A 19,043-nucleotide genomic window follows, 5' to 3' on the forward strand; every position below is an offset into this window, starting at 1 on the left:
GGGCATCTGCGCCCAGGTGCTGGACGGCCACTCACGCTGCAGCATCTAAGGACAGACTTCCGAAGACTGCAGGCAGCCTCTGCCAGCTCTGTCTTGAGGAGGGGCGCCGCAGGTGTCAGGGACTTTCTCAAGGACCCAGATGGGAAGACAGGCCTTTAGAATTTTCTCCAGATTCCTCAACAAATCTCCAGGGTCCAACCAAAAAAAGTGGTTGCTTAGACTGATACAAAACTGAAAGTAGATGGGGCGCCTGGGTGGCTCAGTCAGTGAAGTGTCCGACTTCGGCTCAGGTCACTATCTCACAGTCCGTGGGTTTGAGCCCCACATTGGGCTCTGTGATGACAGCTCAGAGCCTGGCGCCTGCTTCAGATTTTGTGTCTTCCCCTCTCTCTGCCCCTCCCCTGCTCGCTCTCTGCCTCTGTCTCTCAAAATAAAATAAAGACATAAATTTTTTAAAAACCCTGAAAGTAGACATAGTGACTTCAGCTCTTTAGAGGCCAGGCACCTTCCCTACTCCAGGGAACCACACAGACCAGTTAGTAAGCAGCTAATTCCAGATACATAATTAGCCCCCCACAGACAAGCATGGGGAGATCAGCCCCATTTGATCCTTGCCTCGGGCAACTCATGAGTCGGGAGGAGGGGGGGAGTCACAGCTCTTCCAGCATAAGTAGAGATGAGGCCCCCAGACAAGGGACGTTACTGCTCTACAAAGGAGGGAACCATAAAATCCGCTGACGCAGCCAGGGGAAGTTCTGAAGAGGAGCAGCCTCTGAACTGGGTGTTAAAACAGAGCTTCAGATTTAGCATGGAGAGAAGGGCCAGCCAGGCCTAGAGGTGTTAAGTATTTGGGCAATGGTGGGTAGTCCTGGTGGGCTGAAGTTGGAATGTGGGAGACTAGGGCCTGGGCACGCCCCGTGTCCACTGAGCAGTGTTGAGGGACAGACTTGGTGGCAGGGAAGATCTCAGGGGAGGTACAAGAGCCACAGAGACCTGGCTCTACCACTTAGAAAGTGTGTGGCCTTGGTTTCGTTGTTTAACCTTTCATGCCTCAGTCTGCAAAATGGGGACAGTACCAGCACCTGCCTTCCCTGGCTGGGAAAACTGGAAGAGGTAATAATGTGCTTGATGCAGTTGGCATAGCAAAGGTTCAAAAGATGTCATATATTTTATCTCTACTATTAAAAAGTCAGATCTTTTTGTAGTATCCATAACCACACACTTAACCTTTGTTCCATGGCCAAGATAAAAAAAAAAAATCCATTCCCCTAGCTAGGAGTGAGAAGGGGCTAAGTGTAGAAAGGCAGTAGTTCTCAATAGGAGGGGGATGATGTGCGCCCCCGAGCCCCCACCCCCACACGAGTGCCTCTGGCGGTGTCCGGAGGCATTTTTGATCGTCATAACTGGCATTTAGTGGCTAGAGACCAGGGATATTGCTAAACATCCTATAATGAACAGGATCTTCTCCACAACAAAGAATTGTTCGCCCCCAAATGTACACAATACCGAAGTTGAGCAACTGTCCTAAGGAAACATATGCGGCCTCAAGGTAGCACTGGAGCGGCCGGGAACCTGGCCTGAGGCAAAAAAAAAAAAAAATACACTGATGCCAAGAATAGCAGTTATGCCATATGGTTTTGCGCGTTTACAAAAAGGCACCATTCTGGAGTCTGCATTTGTCAGAGTAAATACCAGGGTGAGTACAAAATAATAGATGATCCAACAGTATCTAGAAAGAATAATACACCATGACTAAGTTGGATGTACTCTAGGTAACCAAGGCTGGTTCAATATTGAAAAACCAACCAATTTAATCCACCATATCAAATAGGTGAGAAAAGAAAAATTGTAAGATCACACCAATTGAGAAAAAAATTAGTAAAATTCACCCATTCATAATTTTTAAAAATATCTATCTCAGTACAGACATAGAGGAGAACTTCTATAAAAATCTGAAAGTTTAAATCATACTTAATGGTGAAAGACTGAAGGTTCTCTCTGTGAGATCAGAGACAAGCCTAGAATGTTTCTCTCACCATTCTCTTCTTTTAACATAGTGCTAGAAGTTCTAGCCATTGCAGTAGAATGGGAAAAAAGGAGATACACCTATCTCTACATGCAAAGAAATGACTGCCTACATATAAAATCCCGAGAAATCTAGACAAAAACTCAGAGAATGAGTCAAGACAGGTTGTAGGACACAAAAATAACAAAAATCAATTGCATTTCTATAGAGTACCCGTGAACACATGGAAATTGAAGTTAAAAACATATTACCAGATACATTGCTCCAAAGAAAATTAAATACCTGGGTGTACATCTAACAAAACATTTACAAGATCTGATGAATGGCTAAAATAAAAAATAATGACAACACGAAATGCTGACAAGGATGCAGAGAAACGGACACTCACACGTGGCTGGTAGAAATGTAAAATGGCACAGCCACTCTGGAAAATGGTTTGGAAGTTCCTTTTAAAACTAAAGATGGGCTTACATACAACTCAGCAATTGTACTCTTGGATTTCTATCCCATGGAAGTGAAGACTTATTTCCATGCAGAAACATGTGCATGAACGAATATTCACAGCAGTCTTATCTGTAATAGCCAGACCTGGAAACAATGCAGATTTCCTTCCCTGGGTGAGTGGTTAAACAAAGTGTGGTACATCCATACCATGGTGTACAACGTAGCAATAAAAAAAGGAAAACTATTAAAATAGGCAACAACTCAGATGATCGTCAAGGAAATTATACTGAGTGAATGAAGCCAGTCTCAGAATGGTGCATACTACCTAATTCAATTTACATAACATTTGTGAAATAACATAGTGATAGAGACGAAGGACAGATTAGTGGCTGCCCAGGGTTAGGGATGTGGGGCGTGCAGGTGAGTGTGCCTACAGAGGGGCAGCATGACGGAGGCTTGTGGTGATGTGTCAATGTCAGTCTCCTGGTTTTGATCATGTACTGTCGTGATACAAGATGTTCACACTGGGGGAGATGGGAAGAAGCATGTGCTGGGTCCCCGCCCCACACATTTCTTCGCATCCATGAATCCATAATTACTTCCAAACAAAATCTTTAAAATTTTTAAGAAGGCTAAATTTTTAAATACATCACTAAAGAAGACAGATCAATGGCAAACAAGCCAGGAAAAGTGCAGGACGTCACTAGGCATCAGGCAAATGCATATTAAAACCACAAAGAGGGACCAATATATACCCATTAAGATGGCCAACTCTTAAAAGACCACAATATGAAGTATTGGTGAGGATATGGAGCAACTGGAGCTTTTGTAGATCGTTGGTAGGAATCCCAAATAGCAGAGTCACTCTGGAAGAACAATTTTCCAATGTCTTACACCGTTGATGTACATTTATCATAAAAACCCACAATTCCACTCCTACATGTTCACCCAAGAGAAATGAAAACATGTCTACACAAAGGTTTGTACATGAATATTTATAGCAGCTTTATTCATAATAGCCAAAAACTGGAAGCAACCCAAACATCCAACAATTGGCAAATGAATACACAAATTGTGGTTCATCCATACAATGGAATATTTTTCAGCAATAAAGAGAAATAAACTACTGATACATGGAATGATATAGATGAATATAGAAAGTATTTTGCTAAGTGAAGGAAGCCAGACATAAAGGACTACATAATGATTCCGTTTATACAACATTCTAGAAAAGGCAAAACTAGAGACAGAGAAGTCAGGTCGGTTGTTGCCAAGGGGTCAAGGGGCATGAGGATGGCACTGACTGCAAGGGAACTTTTCAGGGTAAAGCAAACATTCCACATCTTGATTGAAATGGTAGTCAAATGAGGCATGCATTTGTCAAAACCCATCAAACTGTACACTTAAGAAACAGGTGAATTTTATTACATGTAGACTATACTCCAATTTTTCCCCCAAAATGGGAGGAGACCAATGCCCAAGGGTCTAGTAAAGTGCACCAGTTAAAGATAGTTTCTTGCGTATGTTTGCAACAGGCAGAGTCTGAGGAAGCAAGCCTACTTAGCAAAGCGCCTCAAGTTTAGGGTCCAAGTTCAGTCCACTGTCACTCAATCTATACCTCCAGAAGTGCAGTGGGCTTACGCTGAGGCCCTTGAAGGAAGGATTATAGTCATTAAGTGTAACATGAGCAGGAATGAAAATGTGAAGAGGTGAAAAACCTAAAAAGTTTTGAATGCTCTTCACAAAGGAAGTGAGCAAGACAGGACTATAGTGAATGGATGTAAAACCACAAAACAATTAAAACTGCTTCTGAGTCTTGCCTTTCTTCAATTCAGCTAATATTTCAGAAAATGCTTCATAAGCTCTCATGCCAGGCAGTTTAGAACATTCTCTCTAGCCCTCACAATAATCCCTAAAGGTGGACCTCCCTCCTGGGACTGTAACAAAGAGGGGGAGGCAGCCAGTGCCTTGGGGAAGTGCTTGGGTTCTGGAATCACAGCACTTGCATATGTATCCTAATTCTGCCACTTACTGGTTGATGACTTGGAACAGTCACTGAATCCCTTTGACACCCCCCCCCAGTTCCAGAAATAATATTGATAACTGAAAGTAGTCATAATCCATTCCCTGCCTTCCTCTCTCTGTAAAGTGCTATACTTCAATAGTGTGCTTCAAGGGTCTGCTTTTGAATGAGTCTCAATCAGTAGCTGCCCAAGACTGATTTTCAGATCACCTAGAGAGGCAGCTCAGATGGTCTTGTTTTCCCTCTTAATGTGACAAAAGGGAAAAGGAAGTCATCTCTTCCACTGTCCTGAAATCAGTCTCCCCACTGGAGAGGGTGGGATTTCAAGGAATTGGCTTCTGTGATTGTCAGGGCTGGCAAGTCCACAATTCACAGGGCAGGCTGTCAGGCTAGGCTGGCAATTCTCAGACAGGAGCTGGTGCTGCAGTCTTGAGGAAAATTTCTTCTTCCTCACTGAAACCTCAGCTTTCCCCTTAGGGCCCTTCAACTGATTGGATGAGGCCCACCCACATTTTAAGGACAAACTTTTATTTAAAGGCAACTGATTATTGATATCAACCACATCTACAGAATAGCTTCAGAGCAACACTTAGGTTAGTGTTTGATTGAATAACTGGGTTACTCAACATTATAGCCCAGCCACATTAACACATGAAACTAACCACCATACCGGTCAAATACAGTTGTCTGATATACACAGAGAGGGCTTAGAGTTCCTAGTCAAGTTTTCAATAAAAGCAGGAGCAGGCTGAGGGTCAGGATTATCTGACAGAAAAATACCTACCTGGCCCCTATCTTGGGAACGCTCAATTCCACAGGGGTTCTATTGTTGGCACTACTCCATGGATGGGCTCTGTGACATCAACTACGAACATTTCAACCTAGTAAGATCTAGTAAAAAGGTCTGAGTGATATTACAAAAAAACAAAAAAAGGCCAAAACAAAGATGCAGACTGCAATCACTCAAAAATAAAAAATAAAATTCATTTATTGATAAAGGAAAAGTTTAACATATGATCCAAGTGCAGAACCTGAAGCAAATTCTTCTATGAGCTCCTGCATGATCTACCTCTCTACACAGACCATGCAAGAAATAGACATGTAGGCGCGTACACAGTATAATATACACGGTACCATCTGGTTACAAAGACCTGCTGGCTGGCAGTTTCTCCTCTTTGTCTTATTCACACATTCATTGACATGGTTTACAATAGAGTCACGTAATTTTATTGTTCACTAAAACAAAACAGCTTTCCCAGCATCACTTTGATTTAAACAAAAGAACGTGGTGTATAACAGGCACCCTCGACCCTCATTTCCCTGCCCCCCCACCCCCGTTCTGGTAACCACAGCTCAGCACCACTTACACGCCCTGGCTAGAGAATGACCCGCTGGTACAAAGAACAGGAAAGAAATCTCACAAGCCGGTGCTGTCAGAACAATCAGCCTTGCAACCAGCAAGACTAATTAAATTGTCTAAAAGCATTGACCATGATCTCAAAGACAAACCACACCCTCTCCTCTACCCCTAATGGTCTCAGAGATTTCTAATGTACTTTGGAAAATTTAATTCTAAGGCAGTCTTGGAGCCGACTCCCTAATCACGAGGTCATGCCACTTGTATTGTGAGTCTCACTGTCAGGAAGTGGCGTTGGGTTCTGACCAGGGCCGGAGCTGGGGCTCGCCTTAACATCTGATCAGCTACGAAATACAAGACACTGATACAGACCCCTTTGTTGTGAGCAGTGAATAGAGAGAGCTGTAAACAGACATGAATTGAGATTTTGCACTTCCAAAAAACAGGAGGTGAATATGTAGTGTTACACAGAGATGATATTCTACAATTCAGGAAGGGAGACGTTTGAGAAGGAAAAAGTAACAGAGATGGAGGAAAGATTTCCTAATGTTCCTTTCTGGGATCATCACTGGAAGACAAGTGGAAAACCCACAGACTGTACCTTTCATGGGGGGAGAGTAGGTAGTGAGTACCAGCCAGTGAGTCCAGCTGGAGAAGTGAGTGGCAGAGAGGGAGGGCGTAAGCTGCAGGCTCTGAGCTCAGATACGCCACACATTCACATACATTTGGCCCAAGTTTGTGCAGACGAAGGGCTCCTAGCAGCCAGACAGCAGCACAGTATAAATAATGACACTTGTGAATGGTGACAACGTCTAGAAAACTAAAGACAAGGTGAGAGGTCACGCTCTCCCCAGCAATTTGAGGTACACTGCCAACCGGGAGATGGAGGCCTCCCAATAGCAGCGTTTGCAGAAGGAACAGGGGGCTCCCAGAAGCTACTGGAAATCTGAGGCTGCACTGGGGTGGCTGGCAGAGGGACACAGAGCCTAACAGTATCGGGCCCCAAAATCCCATGGTTTGCCTTTGGCCCAGACAAGGAGCCTCACACTTGAGAGCCTTGCTGTTCTAAGTCAGATGTCTGCTTTCACCGGGCCTACACAGGAAAAAGATCAAACAGGGACAAGGCTGTGCTAAATTAGCTTCTAGAAGCCCCAAAGCTAGTGGTGCCATCTCTCCTACACACATTTTCTAGGCTGCGGACCCTGGAACAGTAGTCTGCAGTTTGCTAAGACTGGGACCAGAGGACTCAGTGTTTTGCCGCCCAGTCCTCAGGTCAAGTCTTGCTACCCACCTGGACGGGACGGCCTCCAGCAGTGCCCTGAGCCACAGAAGAGGCTGTGGGCGAAACACATATCTGATTCCCTTCTACTGACATGTACCTTCTCACTGAAAACTCTCAGCACAACTGGAGCCCAGGACTCACAAACAGAAGAGCATGACCCTCGAACCCACTGCAGCACCTTCTATGCCTGAGGCGTCAGCTAGAATCTGGGTCCCACAAGCACCTACTGGCAACCACAGGAAGGGTAGGTGAAAAGTGTCATTCTCCTAAGAGAGACCAAGTCACCACGGATCCCATCTCCCTAAGTTAATAAATTATTAGTAGGCTGGGAGTCACTGCAATGAGAATTTGGCTTTGGAACAGAAGAGAAAGAAAAGGCCAGGGCTGCGGGTGGCAGTGGGGCTGCAGTCAGAGCCCTTATGAGCTTTGGGGAAACACACGCGAACAGGACCCTGATGAAGGTGTGCTCCCCTCCGACGTTCAGGGCGAACCGTCTCCAGGTGAGCAACGGCCTGGTGACAGGAGTGGAGGACAGCAGGACTCTACTGCACATGCACGAACGAACACACACACACACACACACACACACACACACACACACACACAGCTCAGGGGATGGAGCCTTAATGAATGCTCTTCTGAAATACTTCTCACACCAAGAGAGGGAGAAAAGGCAGCCAAAAGCAAGGCCATGCACCTTTCTCTGCTTTCTCCACAGTCTGTTCCCAAACTTGAAGGCTGGCCTTGAGGTGAGCCAACCCCGAGGCTACTTGTGACACTCAGGGAGGCATGCAGGGGGAGGGACGGGGTCACAATTAGTGTTTAAAACACAGGGGACCGAAGTCCCTACCAAGTGGTTCCCTTTAGAAGTCCAGGTCACGGAGGCAGCTCGGGGCGGGGCACTGCGTCTGGCCTGTCCCCCTTTGATTGTAAACAGCCAAGCACCACGCGTAGGGTCAGACCAGCTGCTTCTCACTACTGTGAGCTGAATTTCACACTGTGCACACTGGCCTTGTCTTCTCATCCATGGCGAAGTGCGGGTGTCTTCCCGATGTGCTGGCAACTGAACGCTAGTGCGCTGTGTGCCGGTCAGGGGCTGAGGCTGAAAAACAGGCCTGAATGCACAAAGCGACCATTTTATGAGCCTCCCGGGCGCAGACAAAAGCACATCCCACTCCGCCATCCTCTCTTCAGCCTAGTGTACTGGCAAACATACGCTGAGTCCTACGTATCGTCTCAATGTGAAATCAGGCTGGTCAGTGGGAGGCGAAGTCCACGCCTCCCAACAGAGGTACACATGAAAATGATCCTGATTAAAACCTCTGGGTTACTCAGCCAAGGGTGCTGAGCACCTAAGCACACATTTCCTGGAGCAAGTTTCTTTTCAGCGGGAGAAGCCTAGTAAAAGTTTACTGAGGAAGGAAGAACCCACAATAACCCCAGATCTAGAGACAGAATCTCAAAACAGAAGCTAATTTTAAATAAAATATATAAATATTTTCAATTTAGGCAGCACTTGATATCTTTCAGAAGCTAAAGCATCTAAGAATACAACACTGTGACCCACACGAGGAATTCAGAGAAGGTGTTGCCAAGGGTCACAGCCAGAGAGAGTAAAGATTAAAAGCTCCAGCTTTGGGGCTGGTTTTTGACTACTAGGCAGGTCCAGACACCTCCTGGAGCTTGAACAGGCAGGAGGAAACTGAGGTAAAATATCTGGGAGAGGTATGAGATAGAGATAGGCCCAGCCTTCCCACTCACTTAATCCAGGCCTGCGCCTGGAAGGAGAAAACATGAGGTGGGGGTACTAAGATGTTTAAATAAAGTGAGCTGTGCAACAGGAATCATTGGGTGAAGTGGGTCAGAAGGGGGGAGGCAGGTAAGGGAGGAGACGGGATGAGGGAAAAGAGTTTAAAGTTCTGGATTAACGTAAGTACAAATGAACAGGGATGGCACTGCCACAAAGAGGGACCTCTGCATATCTGCTACCAAGTCTCTCCCGTACCCTCAGCCCTACCTGGCCCAAGGTACCCTGCTGCCAGGTAGAGGTGCTCCCCAACAGCAACCTCACCTTTCCCCAGAGCCCGGAGCCCAGCCTGGCTCTGGGGCCAGGGGCTGGGGAACACACAGGGGTGGAAAGGGCAGAGTGCTATACAAAGGCACTGGTGGAGTTGATGAAGATGGGAGCACTGCTTGGCTGGATCAGCTCATAGAGGGCCTCGTAGGTCCCCACCACAAAGCCCACGAAGCCCAGGATGCTGATCAGGGCGTCCTTGACGACGATAAGGGGGCTCATGCCCTCCGAGTAGTAGGTGGTGATCTCCAGGAGGGGCGGGATGATGAGGGCCAGGGCGCTGCTGCTCACGGACCCCACCAGGGAGATGACCAGGTCCAGGCGGGGGATGAGGATGGCCAAGACGCCTGCAGGAGAGAGAGGACACACCTGCTCAGGACTGCCCAGAGCTGGGAGAGACCTCACTGCTGAGCAAATTCAGCTCCTGTCCTTCTAGAATGGAGAGCTCCGCAGAAACGGAAACACTGCCCCGTCCAGACTCTCTGTGCACAGATGAGAAAACAAACAGCCACAGGTGCGCAAGGGCCTGGGTCTCACTGCAAGGCTGGGACTGGAACCCGGGTCTCCTGGCTTTCAGCTTCTCCAGTGTCAGCAGATGGCCTCCATCTTTCTGAAGCAAAGAGACTCAATTACATTCCCGGGCAGCCTGGTCCCTACCAGAGGAGAGGGCCTGGGGCAGAAAGGGAGGAGGGCTGTATCTGTGCGACTGCTCATCTTCTTCCACCGAGGGTTCTTCCAACACGAACATCTCTATTTAACGGACAAGAAACAAAATGGGGGTGGGGGAAGCCATCCTTTGGGAAGGATACCGCAACAAACCCCATTTCACAGAGCATTCTCCTACTGGGAGAGTAGACGCAGCTCGGCGTGCAGACCCCACGCGAGGGCTATGCGCCTGTGCCAGGAAGAGCCAGCGGAAGTGAGGGAGGCGGAAGTGGGAGGAAACGCTGTGGAAGTGTTAGGAAACCCTGTCCGCTTCCACAGCGTGGCAAGGACCGCCCCGCTGTCCAGCCACAGGGAGGAGGCCTCTGTGACTGCGCTTACTCCGGCGCCCACTGAGCCCGCTGTTCTCCTCTGACCCAGCTTCCCCCCGGGGGTGAGGAGCGAAGGCCACCGCGTCACCAGTTTACCGAGGACTGCGGGCTCTGGAATTAGTGACACTGAGGGAAGTTACGGCTCCTTTCTGATTCTCGGTGTTCCTGTTGCCAAGTGAGGATACAAATGGCTCCTATGTCAGAGATACCGTGATGGTCAAACGAGGTCACACAGGCACTTCACAAAGGCCTGGTGTAGAAGAGGCTCACAATACAGTTCTATGGCCATTCTAGGAGATACACTGCTGCCGGTGCCACTGCATTACCGACTCATTAGTAATCAAATGGATTTTGACAAACTGTCTTCCCCCTGCAGGCTCCACCTGGAGGTCCCTGTCAGCATGGAGACTGTCACCCAGAGCACATCCTGAGCTGACTGACTCCTATCAGTCACATCTTTTTTTTAATTTTTAATGTGTTTTATTCATTTTTGAGAGACACAGAGAGACAGCATGAGCAGGGGAGGGTCAGAGAGAGAGGGAGACACAGAATCTGAAGACAGGCTCCAGGCTCTGAGCTAGCTGTCAGCACAGAGCCTGACATGGGGCTCGAACCCACAAACCGTGAGATCACGTCCTGAGCCAAAGCCAGACACAACCTACTGAGCCACCCAGGCGCCCCCTATGAGTCACATCTTAAAAGGGGCGCGGGTTGTGTTCCACTCCCACTTCAGTTGCTTCGTAAAGCCGTGTAGCCAAGTCGTGCTGAGGAAGGCATCTCAGTGGTGAGACTGCCAGACAGAACACGTCAGTCCAATACACCCAGTTTTCCCCTCAGATCAATTTTACTCCTCAGATGGACTGTCTGCATCAATTACTGTTTCTTTAGCTGAGCTACAGACAAATGGACTGGCTTCAGAAGCCAGGTTTTATGAGAAGCACTTGCTTTTAAACTGGAATAGCACTCCCTGTAGTAAGAAGGAAGGCAACATGGGACGGAGGCTTACCAGACAAGGGACAAGCCCACGTCCCCTGTCTCACACTTAACTCTGAAGCTATGTCAGCTTAAACGAATTCAGTTCCTCATTCACAGTGGCCAGTTAGCTACCAGGACAGCACAGACCCAGAACACTCCCCTCACAGCAGAACATCAAGGGTCTGACAGCACCAAGAAGCAGCCACACATTGGATGAATCTGCCTCGGGTGCATGGGGATATAATTTCACAACATGGTTACTGTCCCCAGAGAGATTAAGTGATCGGAAGGGGCAGAGCTGAGACCAGAATCCAGGACCTCAAGTGTGTGGGACAGTCACGTCACACACCTGACGATGAAGAACTTGCAGGAGGGGGCACAAGGGAGCTGGCTGACCAGCAGGAAGAGCCCGTCTGGGAAGAACTGGAGGGGTCAGGTGCTGGGTTGACTTTCCCAGGGATGCACTGCAATCATTTAGCAGAGAACTGGTATATGCGCAGCCCTGACCTCTCTCTGCTTTGTAAAGGAAGGAAGACAAGCATTTTGAAGCCTGATAACAAAAGAGGGTACAGAGATACTGAGTCTCAGATCTGCTTCTGCCATGGTTTTACGGCCCTGAGGCAATCCCTTCCTCTTTCCTTATTCTAGTGTTCAACCATCATGGCAATCATCCATCAACACCCTCACTGTTCTGAAGCCTTCAGGAAGCCCATACAAAGTGTAGGCTTTTAACTTGCACTGCAAGTTAAAAATAGTGTTTCAGCCCTTAGCTATTTCTATATACAGTTGGTGATATCCCTCAAATCTTCAGGGTTGAATCCGAAGGAAGGTTAAAATTAAATTGTAAACTGATGACAAAATGGCTTTCTCGTTATGGACAACCAAATGCTCACCAGAGTTGATCTGCTGTGTGGCCCGGTAAAAGACACTTCCCCTCTCTGGGGTTTGGGTCTACATCTGCCTAATGTCAGCCTCACAGTGACGGCTCCCTTGGTTCCAGTGCGGGTGAGCGGTGGGGGTGGGGGGGCAGGAGCACTGAGGCAGCAATCAGCCCTGAGCCCTGGGAGAGGCTGGAACAGGAATGTGGCTCAGAGTGTAGGCTCTGGCCTCAGAACCTGGGCTCCAATCCCGGCTCCACCACTAACCAGCCAGCTACTTAACCTACCACGAAACAGGGACGGTCACATGAGACCATTCACATAAAGAGCTCAGAGCACTTAGAACTTAAGTGCACAATAAATGAAATGTGAGTTAATGCAATCACCGGTCCCAGCACCAACGGGTTCACCATTTGGAGCCTCAGCTTGTTCGCTCATGAGGCTGGGTGACCATCCGAACACTGGATGAGGACTGAAGTCTCACCCACCTCCAAAGTTTTAAGGAACTGTACAAAGCAGGTTTAGTCCCTTAGGAGTGTGTTGTGGGAAAATGTCCCTCACTCATCGTCACCTGGGAAGCACCATGTCCTGCTCAGCTGCGGTATGACAGAGCAATGGGACTTCTCTCTAGAGCACATGGTTATGCCCTACACACAGCTTCCAGCCTGCCTGGTTTTGTGCCGCTAAAGGGAGTGTGAGTTATTCTTCCGGTACGAGCCCCTGGTCCCCATGAATGCTCCACTCAAGAGAAGGGTGTCCTTCATCAGAGACAAGAAGCCCGAGGGAGAAAGAAGTCAGATGACCTGCCCAGGTCCCCCCAGCTCTGAGTCTGGTCTGCTGTCCCCTCTCTGTCACAGTAACCTGGAGGACATATGGTACTTTGTGATATGACTTTAAGTGGGGGCAGATGTGGTCTATGATAAGCATTAAGTGAAAACAGCGACACAAGCTCGTGCGATTAGAATCTTTTCTCAGATTAGACAGAGAGATGTTCCACTTCATCATGACATTTTAAAAGCAATCTAAAAATTTGCCCTTGTTTTTACTACAAAGGATATACACAATAAGCACGCTTAACAAAAATATCTTTAATAGAGATTTTTTAAAGCAGTAAAACTTATCTCTTCTCTTAAAGCCAGGATCACAGGGCTGCAAAGGGACGGCCCTCTTCCTATCCTGGCTGGACCAGATACCCCAAGTGAAGCTCCAATAAAGCCTGACATTGGAGAAAAAGAATGAGGGGTGTGGGGAGAAAGCAAGAACAGTAAGCCACCCACTAATAATGCTGGGGAAGAGGAAGACAAGAGGACCCAACCACATCAGCATAAATAGCCTCAACGTCTCAACAGCAAGGGTACCTGTTTTGCCATCACGCAAAATGCACAAAATGTGGCCAACTAGTTTTAGTTAATTCCAGGCATGGGAATCATGTACTTGGGAAAGATGTGTGAGCAACAAAAATCTCTTCCAGCACTAAATGTCTTTACTCTGAGTGATAGCGCCCCTAGAAAGAGAAGCTCAAGACAGTAGAGATCTCAGGGAGCAGCCAGCCAGGAATAACCTCCCCCTACTCTCTCCCTGCCCCCACCCAAGAACACCCCATATGAAGAGGAACACTCCCACAGCACACTCCCCACCAGCAGGTCAGAGCCCTCGGTAGCAGCTTGCCTGTGGCATGTGCAGAAATGGGGGACTGAGGACAACTCGGCCAGCCCACATGATTAGTCAAGAAGGCTCCAACGGTATTACAAAACATATTCCCTTTGGGTTAAGAGACACTAGAAATATGACCTTCTGACTGCTGAAGCACCAGGAGGCAAACGACCATGTTCAGAGATGGAACTGATTGGGGTTCTGGAGCCTGTGGTTTAAGACCAGCAACCGAAAGGCCTGACTTATGCCCAAGAGAAGAGAAAGCACTTAAGAGAACACACACAGAAATTTGCTGGACGCCTAGAGTCCTATGTCCGGAAGCCCTTCCTGCTGTTTCATTGTGATCAATGCTGGTGCAATCCACTTGTGTTACTCTCAATGTCTCAAAATGTACTTTAAAATTAATTACAGTCTTGGATACAATATGTCATTTCCATTAGTGGAAGTATAAATTAAAAAAAAACACAAAAGCAAAGAAAACAAGTTACATGTCCAATACCAAAAGAGTAGTTTAGTAAATATGATCCACTTATATAATGGAATATTATATGGTCATGAAAATATTTATGAAGGATATGCCTATTCTGACTTAAAATCAAATAAAAAGCAAAAGACAAAGTTCTGTATATACTATGATTGCAACTATTTTTAAAGTGCACCCAAGAGGATTCACACAGAAGATAAAATGCAAACAAAAATTTTTTTTTGTTATTTCAGTGGGATATTCAAAATTTCATTTTTTTTACTGTTTATTTTTGAGAGAGAGAGAGAGATGGAGAGGCAGAGGAAGGCAGATAGAGAGAGGGAAATACAGAATCCAAAGTCGGCTCCAGCCTTTGAGCTGTCAGCACAGAGCCCAACACACGGCCTGAACTCACGAACTGTGAGATCATGACCTGAGCTGAAGTTGGATGCTTAACCGACTGAGCTATCCGGGCACCCCTGGAATTTCTTCTTCAATTACCCCCTGATCTAGACATTCTTTAAATGTTTCTACATTAACTTCCTTTCTGTGAGCAATGTTTTGATAGGAATTTAAAATCAGGCTCAAGGCACCTGTGCCGAATCATAGAAGTTTAGACTGGAAAGAAGCCATAGCAATCTGATACGTTTTACATCGTACAGCTGAGGAAACTAAGGCCTCAGGAGGGCTCCCTGGGGACGCAGAGTGCACAGCTAATTAACGCTGTTGCCCTTTGTCACTGTAGCTGCAAGAAGGAGAAATGTGAGAGAGCAAAGGTGCTGAGAAGCCACTCTGTTTGGGCCTACAAGCCTCACGCTTGATAGGGTCTGGCTGCTTGGAATGTTCTACAGCTATGCATTCCAGTCCAAAAAGGCATCTTAATTGATATGGTTTTATGTTATTGCATCTTCAACAATAGGTTTCTGAAATTTTCATACATAACTGAAGTAAGATGTTTCACGTGACAAATGCCACAGAGAATTAGTACAAAGGATAGTTTGAAGGACAGGTTAATACCTCCTGGAACCCCCAAAATCACTCTTTCTACCCTTCTGAACTCCCTCTGGCACTGGCCTCTTCCAGCCTCTCTCCTCGCACGTAGGTAACCTGCAAAGTCTGCAGTTCTATCATCTGGGTGGGAAAGAAATACTGTTTCATATGAAATCACAAAAAAGTGAGCACCATTCTCTGATGCACGTATTTCCCTTTCCCCTCCTGTCCAACAGTCTGAAATTAAGCACCAAAAAGTAGACATAGAAGTCTTTGTGAAATGGGGGAGAGTGGTGAGAAAGGGGAATTCCAAATGGAAAAAAAAAATGAGTCTGGACCAAATTCCCCTGCTTCTCTTGGTGGGTGGACGGTGAGGAAGAAGAGGAAAAGCTGGGGAAAAAAGGCAAGAAAACACAATACATTGCAAAAAAAAAACAAGCTGCTATTAAAATGTGTGGTATAATAGAAAACAATCCGTTCTAGCAAAGTTCTAAAATCATATACCAATTAACCTTTTGCAGCAAAGATCTGAAAGTACAGAAAAAAAACAAAAACAAAATAAACTCACATAAATACACTTAAGCTGAAGCTACAGTGAAATGCCTCTCCTGAATCACACAATCACTCCACAGTCTCCAGGGAAGGGAAGAGAAGCCTGAGTGCTCAGAGATGAGGAGGCGGCAGCATTTAATAGGCTGACGATGCAATGCTAAGTCACGATAGATCACAGAAGGGGAAATAACTGAATGCGCTTGAAGATCAAAAGCAGCTCAAGTCCTTTGAGCATCACGCTGCAGAAGGGAGATGAGACCTACAGACAGAGGCAGGAAAAGCAAAGCAAAAACCAGGCGACATCTAAGGATACCATGCGGTCTATGAATCAGAGACTCCTGGCTCCTGCAGGGCGCAGTGGAAAGAAACCTGGCAGGAAGCAAGGCATATGCTACCAGAGGCCTCAGCCAGCTTGGAGAAGAAAATGGGGCCAGGAGAGGAACAGGTGCAGCATCACTGCCCCAGCTCTCCGGGCAGGGAGAAGTTGATGTCTAGGCAGTTTTATTTAGACAGACCTTCCTTTTCTAGGGGAACCACTTTGAAAAAAGCCAACTATCTGCACCATCCCCATCCTTTCTTCTAGCACCCTTTGGATTCCAGAGTCAGAGCACTGAGAGTTGACATTATAAACACTGTACCTGAGAAAACTGCCTCCTTCATACTTAGAGGTCAGCAGCCACAGAGGAACACCTGTATCTGTGCTGAAGCACTGAGAGTTGCAGGCAGAAACAGGAATAAAATCCAGAATATCTTAGCATATATTAAGGCAAATCACTAGAAAAGCAAAGATACAATTCTTTCCTTTTCAGTTGCTCTAGGGCAGCAGTGGCCTGTAGGTAGCTCTGGGCACTGGATTAGCTGAGTGGGCTTTTTCTATAGGCTGGACTACAGAGGGCCAGAAGGTCTGCCAAACAGGCTATAAGGAGAAGTCAGATTTTTGCATGCCATCAACTTGCTGGGGTTGCCAAATGCAAACAGTCTACCCATTCCTGGCTCCACCCCAGCCCCATCCTGCAACACATCCTCAGACAGAATATGTCCAACTTTAAGTCAGAAGGTTCGGTTCCTCAGCTCTAGTGACTTCCTTCCATACAAAGTTCCAGGACACTGAGCTTCACCCACATCCTTGAAATAAAATGAGAAAGAGAACTGCACGTGGCTTGAAGAAATCTATTCTAGGACAGGTATGAGTCTGTTCCCTTAAGAGAGTTCATTCTGGGATAGGCACCAGTCTACCTATTGGAGAAGGACCATTCTAGGATAGGCACTGGCCTGTTCCCCAGGAAGCCCATTCCGCAGTAAGCAATGTCAGTTCTATTAAAAAGACCATTCTGGGGTTGGCACTTACCTTAAAGAGGTCCTCTCTAGGATAGGCACTAGGCTGTCCCTTGAAGAAGCCCATTCTGGGATAGGCACTAGGCTGTTCTCTTGAGAAAGTTTATTTAGGAATACCCAACAGAATGTTTCCTTGAATAAATCCATTTTGAGATAAGTGCTGTCAGCTCTACTGAGGAGACCATTCTGGGACGGGAAGTGGTCTGTTCCCTTACAAAGGTCCATTCGAGGTAGGCACGACGCTATTCCCTGAGGAGGTCCCTTCTGGAATAGGCACTAGTCTATCCCCCAAGTCTAATCTCTGCTGCCCTTCTCTTGCCAATAGTTGACCCATAATGTCATTTCTGATCTTCCAGAATATGAACAAATGCTAGACAACTTTCACATTATTTATCCCTAAAACACTCTATTCTGGTTCAATTTAAACATCATACAGACCTATTTTTATTCCAATGAGAGGGGCTTGGACTGGATAATTTAAGAAGTTCCCAGAGAAGTCTCAATATAATAAACCAAGACATTTCTTTTCCAAAAATAATACAATTTTTAAAAATAAAATAAAAAGCTCAACATAGCCAAAAAGTGAAATTGAGATCCAAGTACTTTGATCTGGAAAGAAGTTGCCAATCTCCTAGAAACTTAGAGATACTATAGACCAATTTATGTGGGGGTTCTCTATTCTGTCAACTCACAGAAGCTGCCAAAAAAGAAAAATTTATTGCTATTTTAAAATTTATACCAGTTTGAAGCGATAGCAAATAGAGTAATATCTTGTCTCTTAACTCACACTCCAGGGTGTGTGGCCAGGGAGGAGAAATAAAACACAAAGTAAAAGATCAAACACCTAGGTTAATCAATATAAACTTTCTAAGAAACATACTTAGTAAATGTCTAGAACAGTATCACAAAGGCTCAAAATGACATCTAAGCAACAGATGGTCACACTGGAAGAGGATTATTTGAAAACACAAATAAACATGTAGTGGTTATCAAAAATAACCTATTCTCAGATGCATATGGTTTAAATGGCTCTCTCTTAGATTTTTACCTTATGTTATCCCAAGGACAGAGGATAGTGATTCTACATCTTTACTCTGAATTACGACCATCACTGTGGCATTTTATGCCATATCTACAAATGAATTTCTGTTCTCATCCCCGTGTCCTCTCGAGCACATATATAATCAATTCACTTCACCATCTGGCCGGGCCTCGACTATGCACCTGAGACAACAGGCCAGTTCCCCGCTCACACGCTACAACTGTCTCAGTACAGCAGGCTCTCTCTCAAGAAAGCCCTGAGGACACAAAGCAATTATCCTGTCTTCTACTCACACGTCAGGCAGACCAGCACGGTGCGCACGAACAGGTCGACCACCAGCTCGCAGTGCTCGGGCGCGCGGGACACGAAGAAGGGGAGGATGATCTCGGCCGGCACGTAGAACTGGATGGCGTAGGTGAAGAAGATGCCGATGGAGTAGAGCAGCTTGACCGACTGGTAGAGCCTGCGGAGAGAGCGCCGAGAGACGTTCGAAAGCCTGCTTTCCGCCACCGCACCAGCAGTGAGGGGGCAGGATAGTCTCGCCGTGGCCACGTCTGTCCACGTCACAAACACACGTGTCCTTCGGACCCAGCAATTTCACGTCTAGGCATTTGCCCTGCAGATGCACTTGCATGTGTGCATAACATTTTTCATTCAAAGTACGTCACTGCAGAGTTTTAAGAAAGACCAAAAACAGTTCAAATGTCAGCCAGTGGGGAACTGGTTAAGTCATGGGATCCCAGGGAGCTGTGAAACAGTATGAGGCAGAAGTATAGGTGCTGAAACGGAAAGAGCACCCGGATGCACTAAGTGAGAAATGCGTGAGGCAGGATGGCGTCTACAGTGTGCTACAAATCGTCCAAAGGGAAAAAGGAGGAAAAAACGCCCCGTCTCACACACACACACACGCATATG

At 46.6% G+C, this 19,043-nt stretch overlaps 1 protein-coding gene across 1 annotated transcript in view; it reads right to left on the reverse strand.

The window, feature by feature from the left end:
• Positions 1-3,450: 3,450 nt before the first annotated feature.
• The window catches only part of SLC36A1 (solute carrier family 36 member 1), a 46,917-nt gene continuing 31,324 nt past the window's right edge, over positions 3,451-19,043 (reverse strand). Inside the window, exons 10-11 of the mRNA XM_029942996.1 lie at positions 18,422-18,591; positions 3,451-9,553 (exon numbers count right to left, since the gene is read on the reverse strand). Of these exons, the coding sequence (XP_029798856.1) occupies positions 9,282-9,553; positions 18,422-18,591 (442 nt within the window). The 3' untranslated portion in view covers positions 3,451-9,281. The remainder of the gene's footprint in view (positions 9,554-18,421; positions 18,592-19,043) is intronic.

The sequence above is a fragment of the Suricata suricatta genome, chromosome 6 (genome assembly GCF_006229205.1).
Source record: "Suricata suricatta isolate VVHF042 chromosome 6, meerkat_22Aug2017_6uvM2_HiC, whole genome shotgun sequence".
NCBI classification, from domain to species: domain Eukaryota; kingdom Metazoa; phylum Chordata; class Mammalia; order Carnivora; family Herpestidae; genus Suricata; species Suricata suricatta.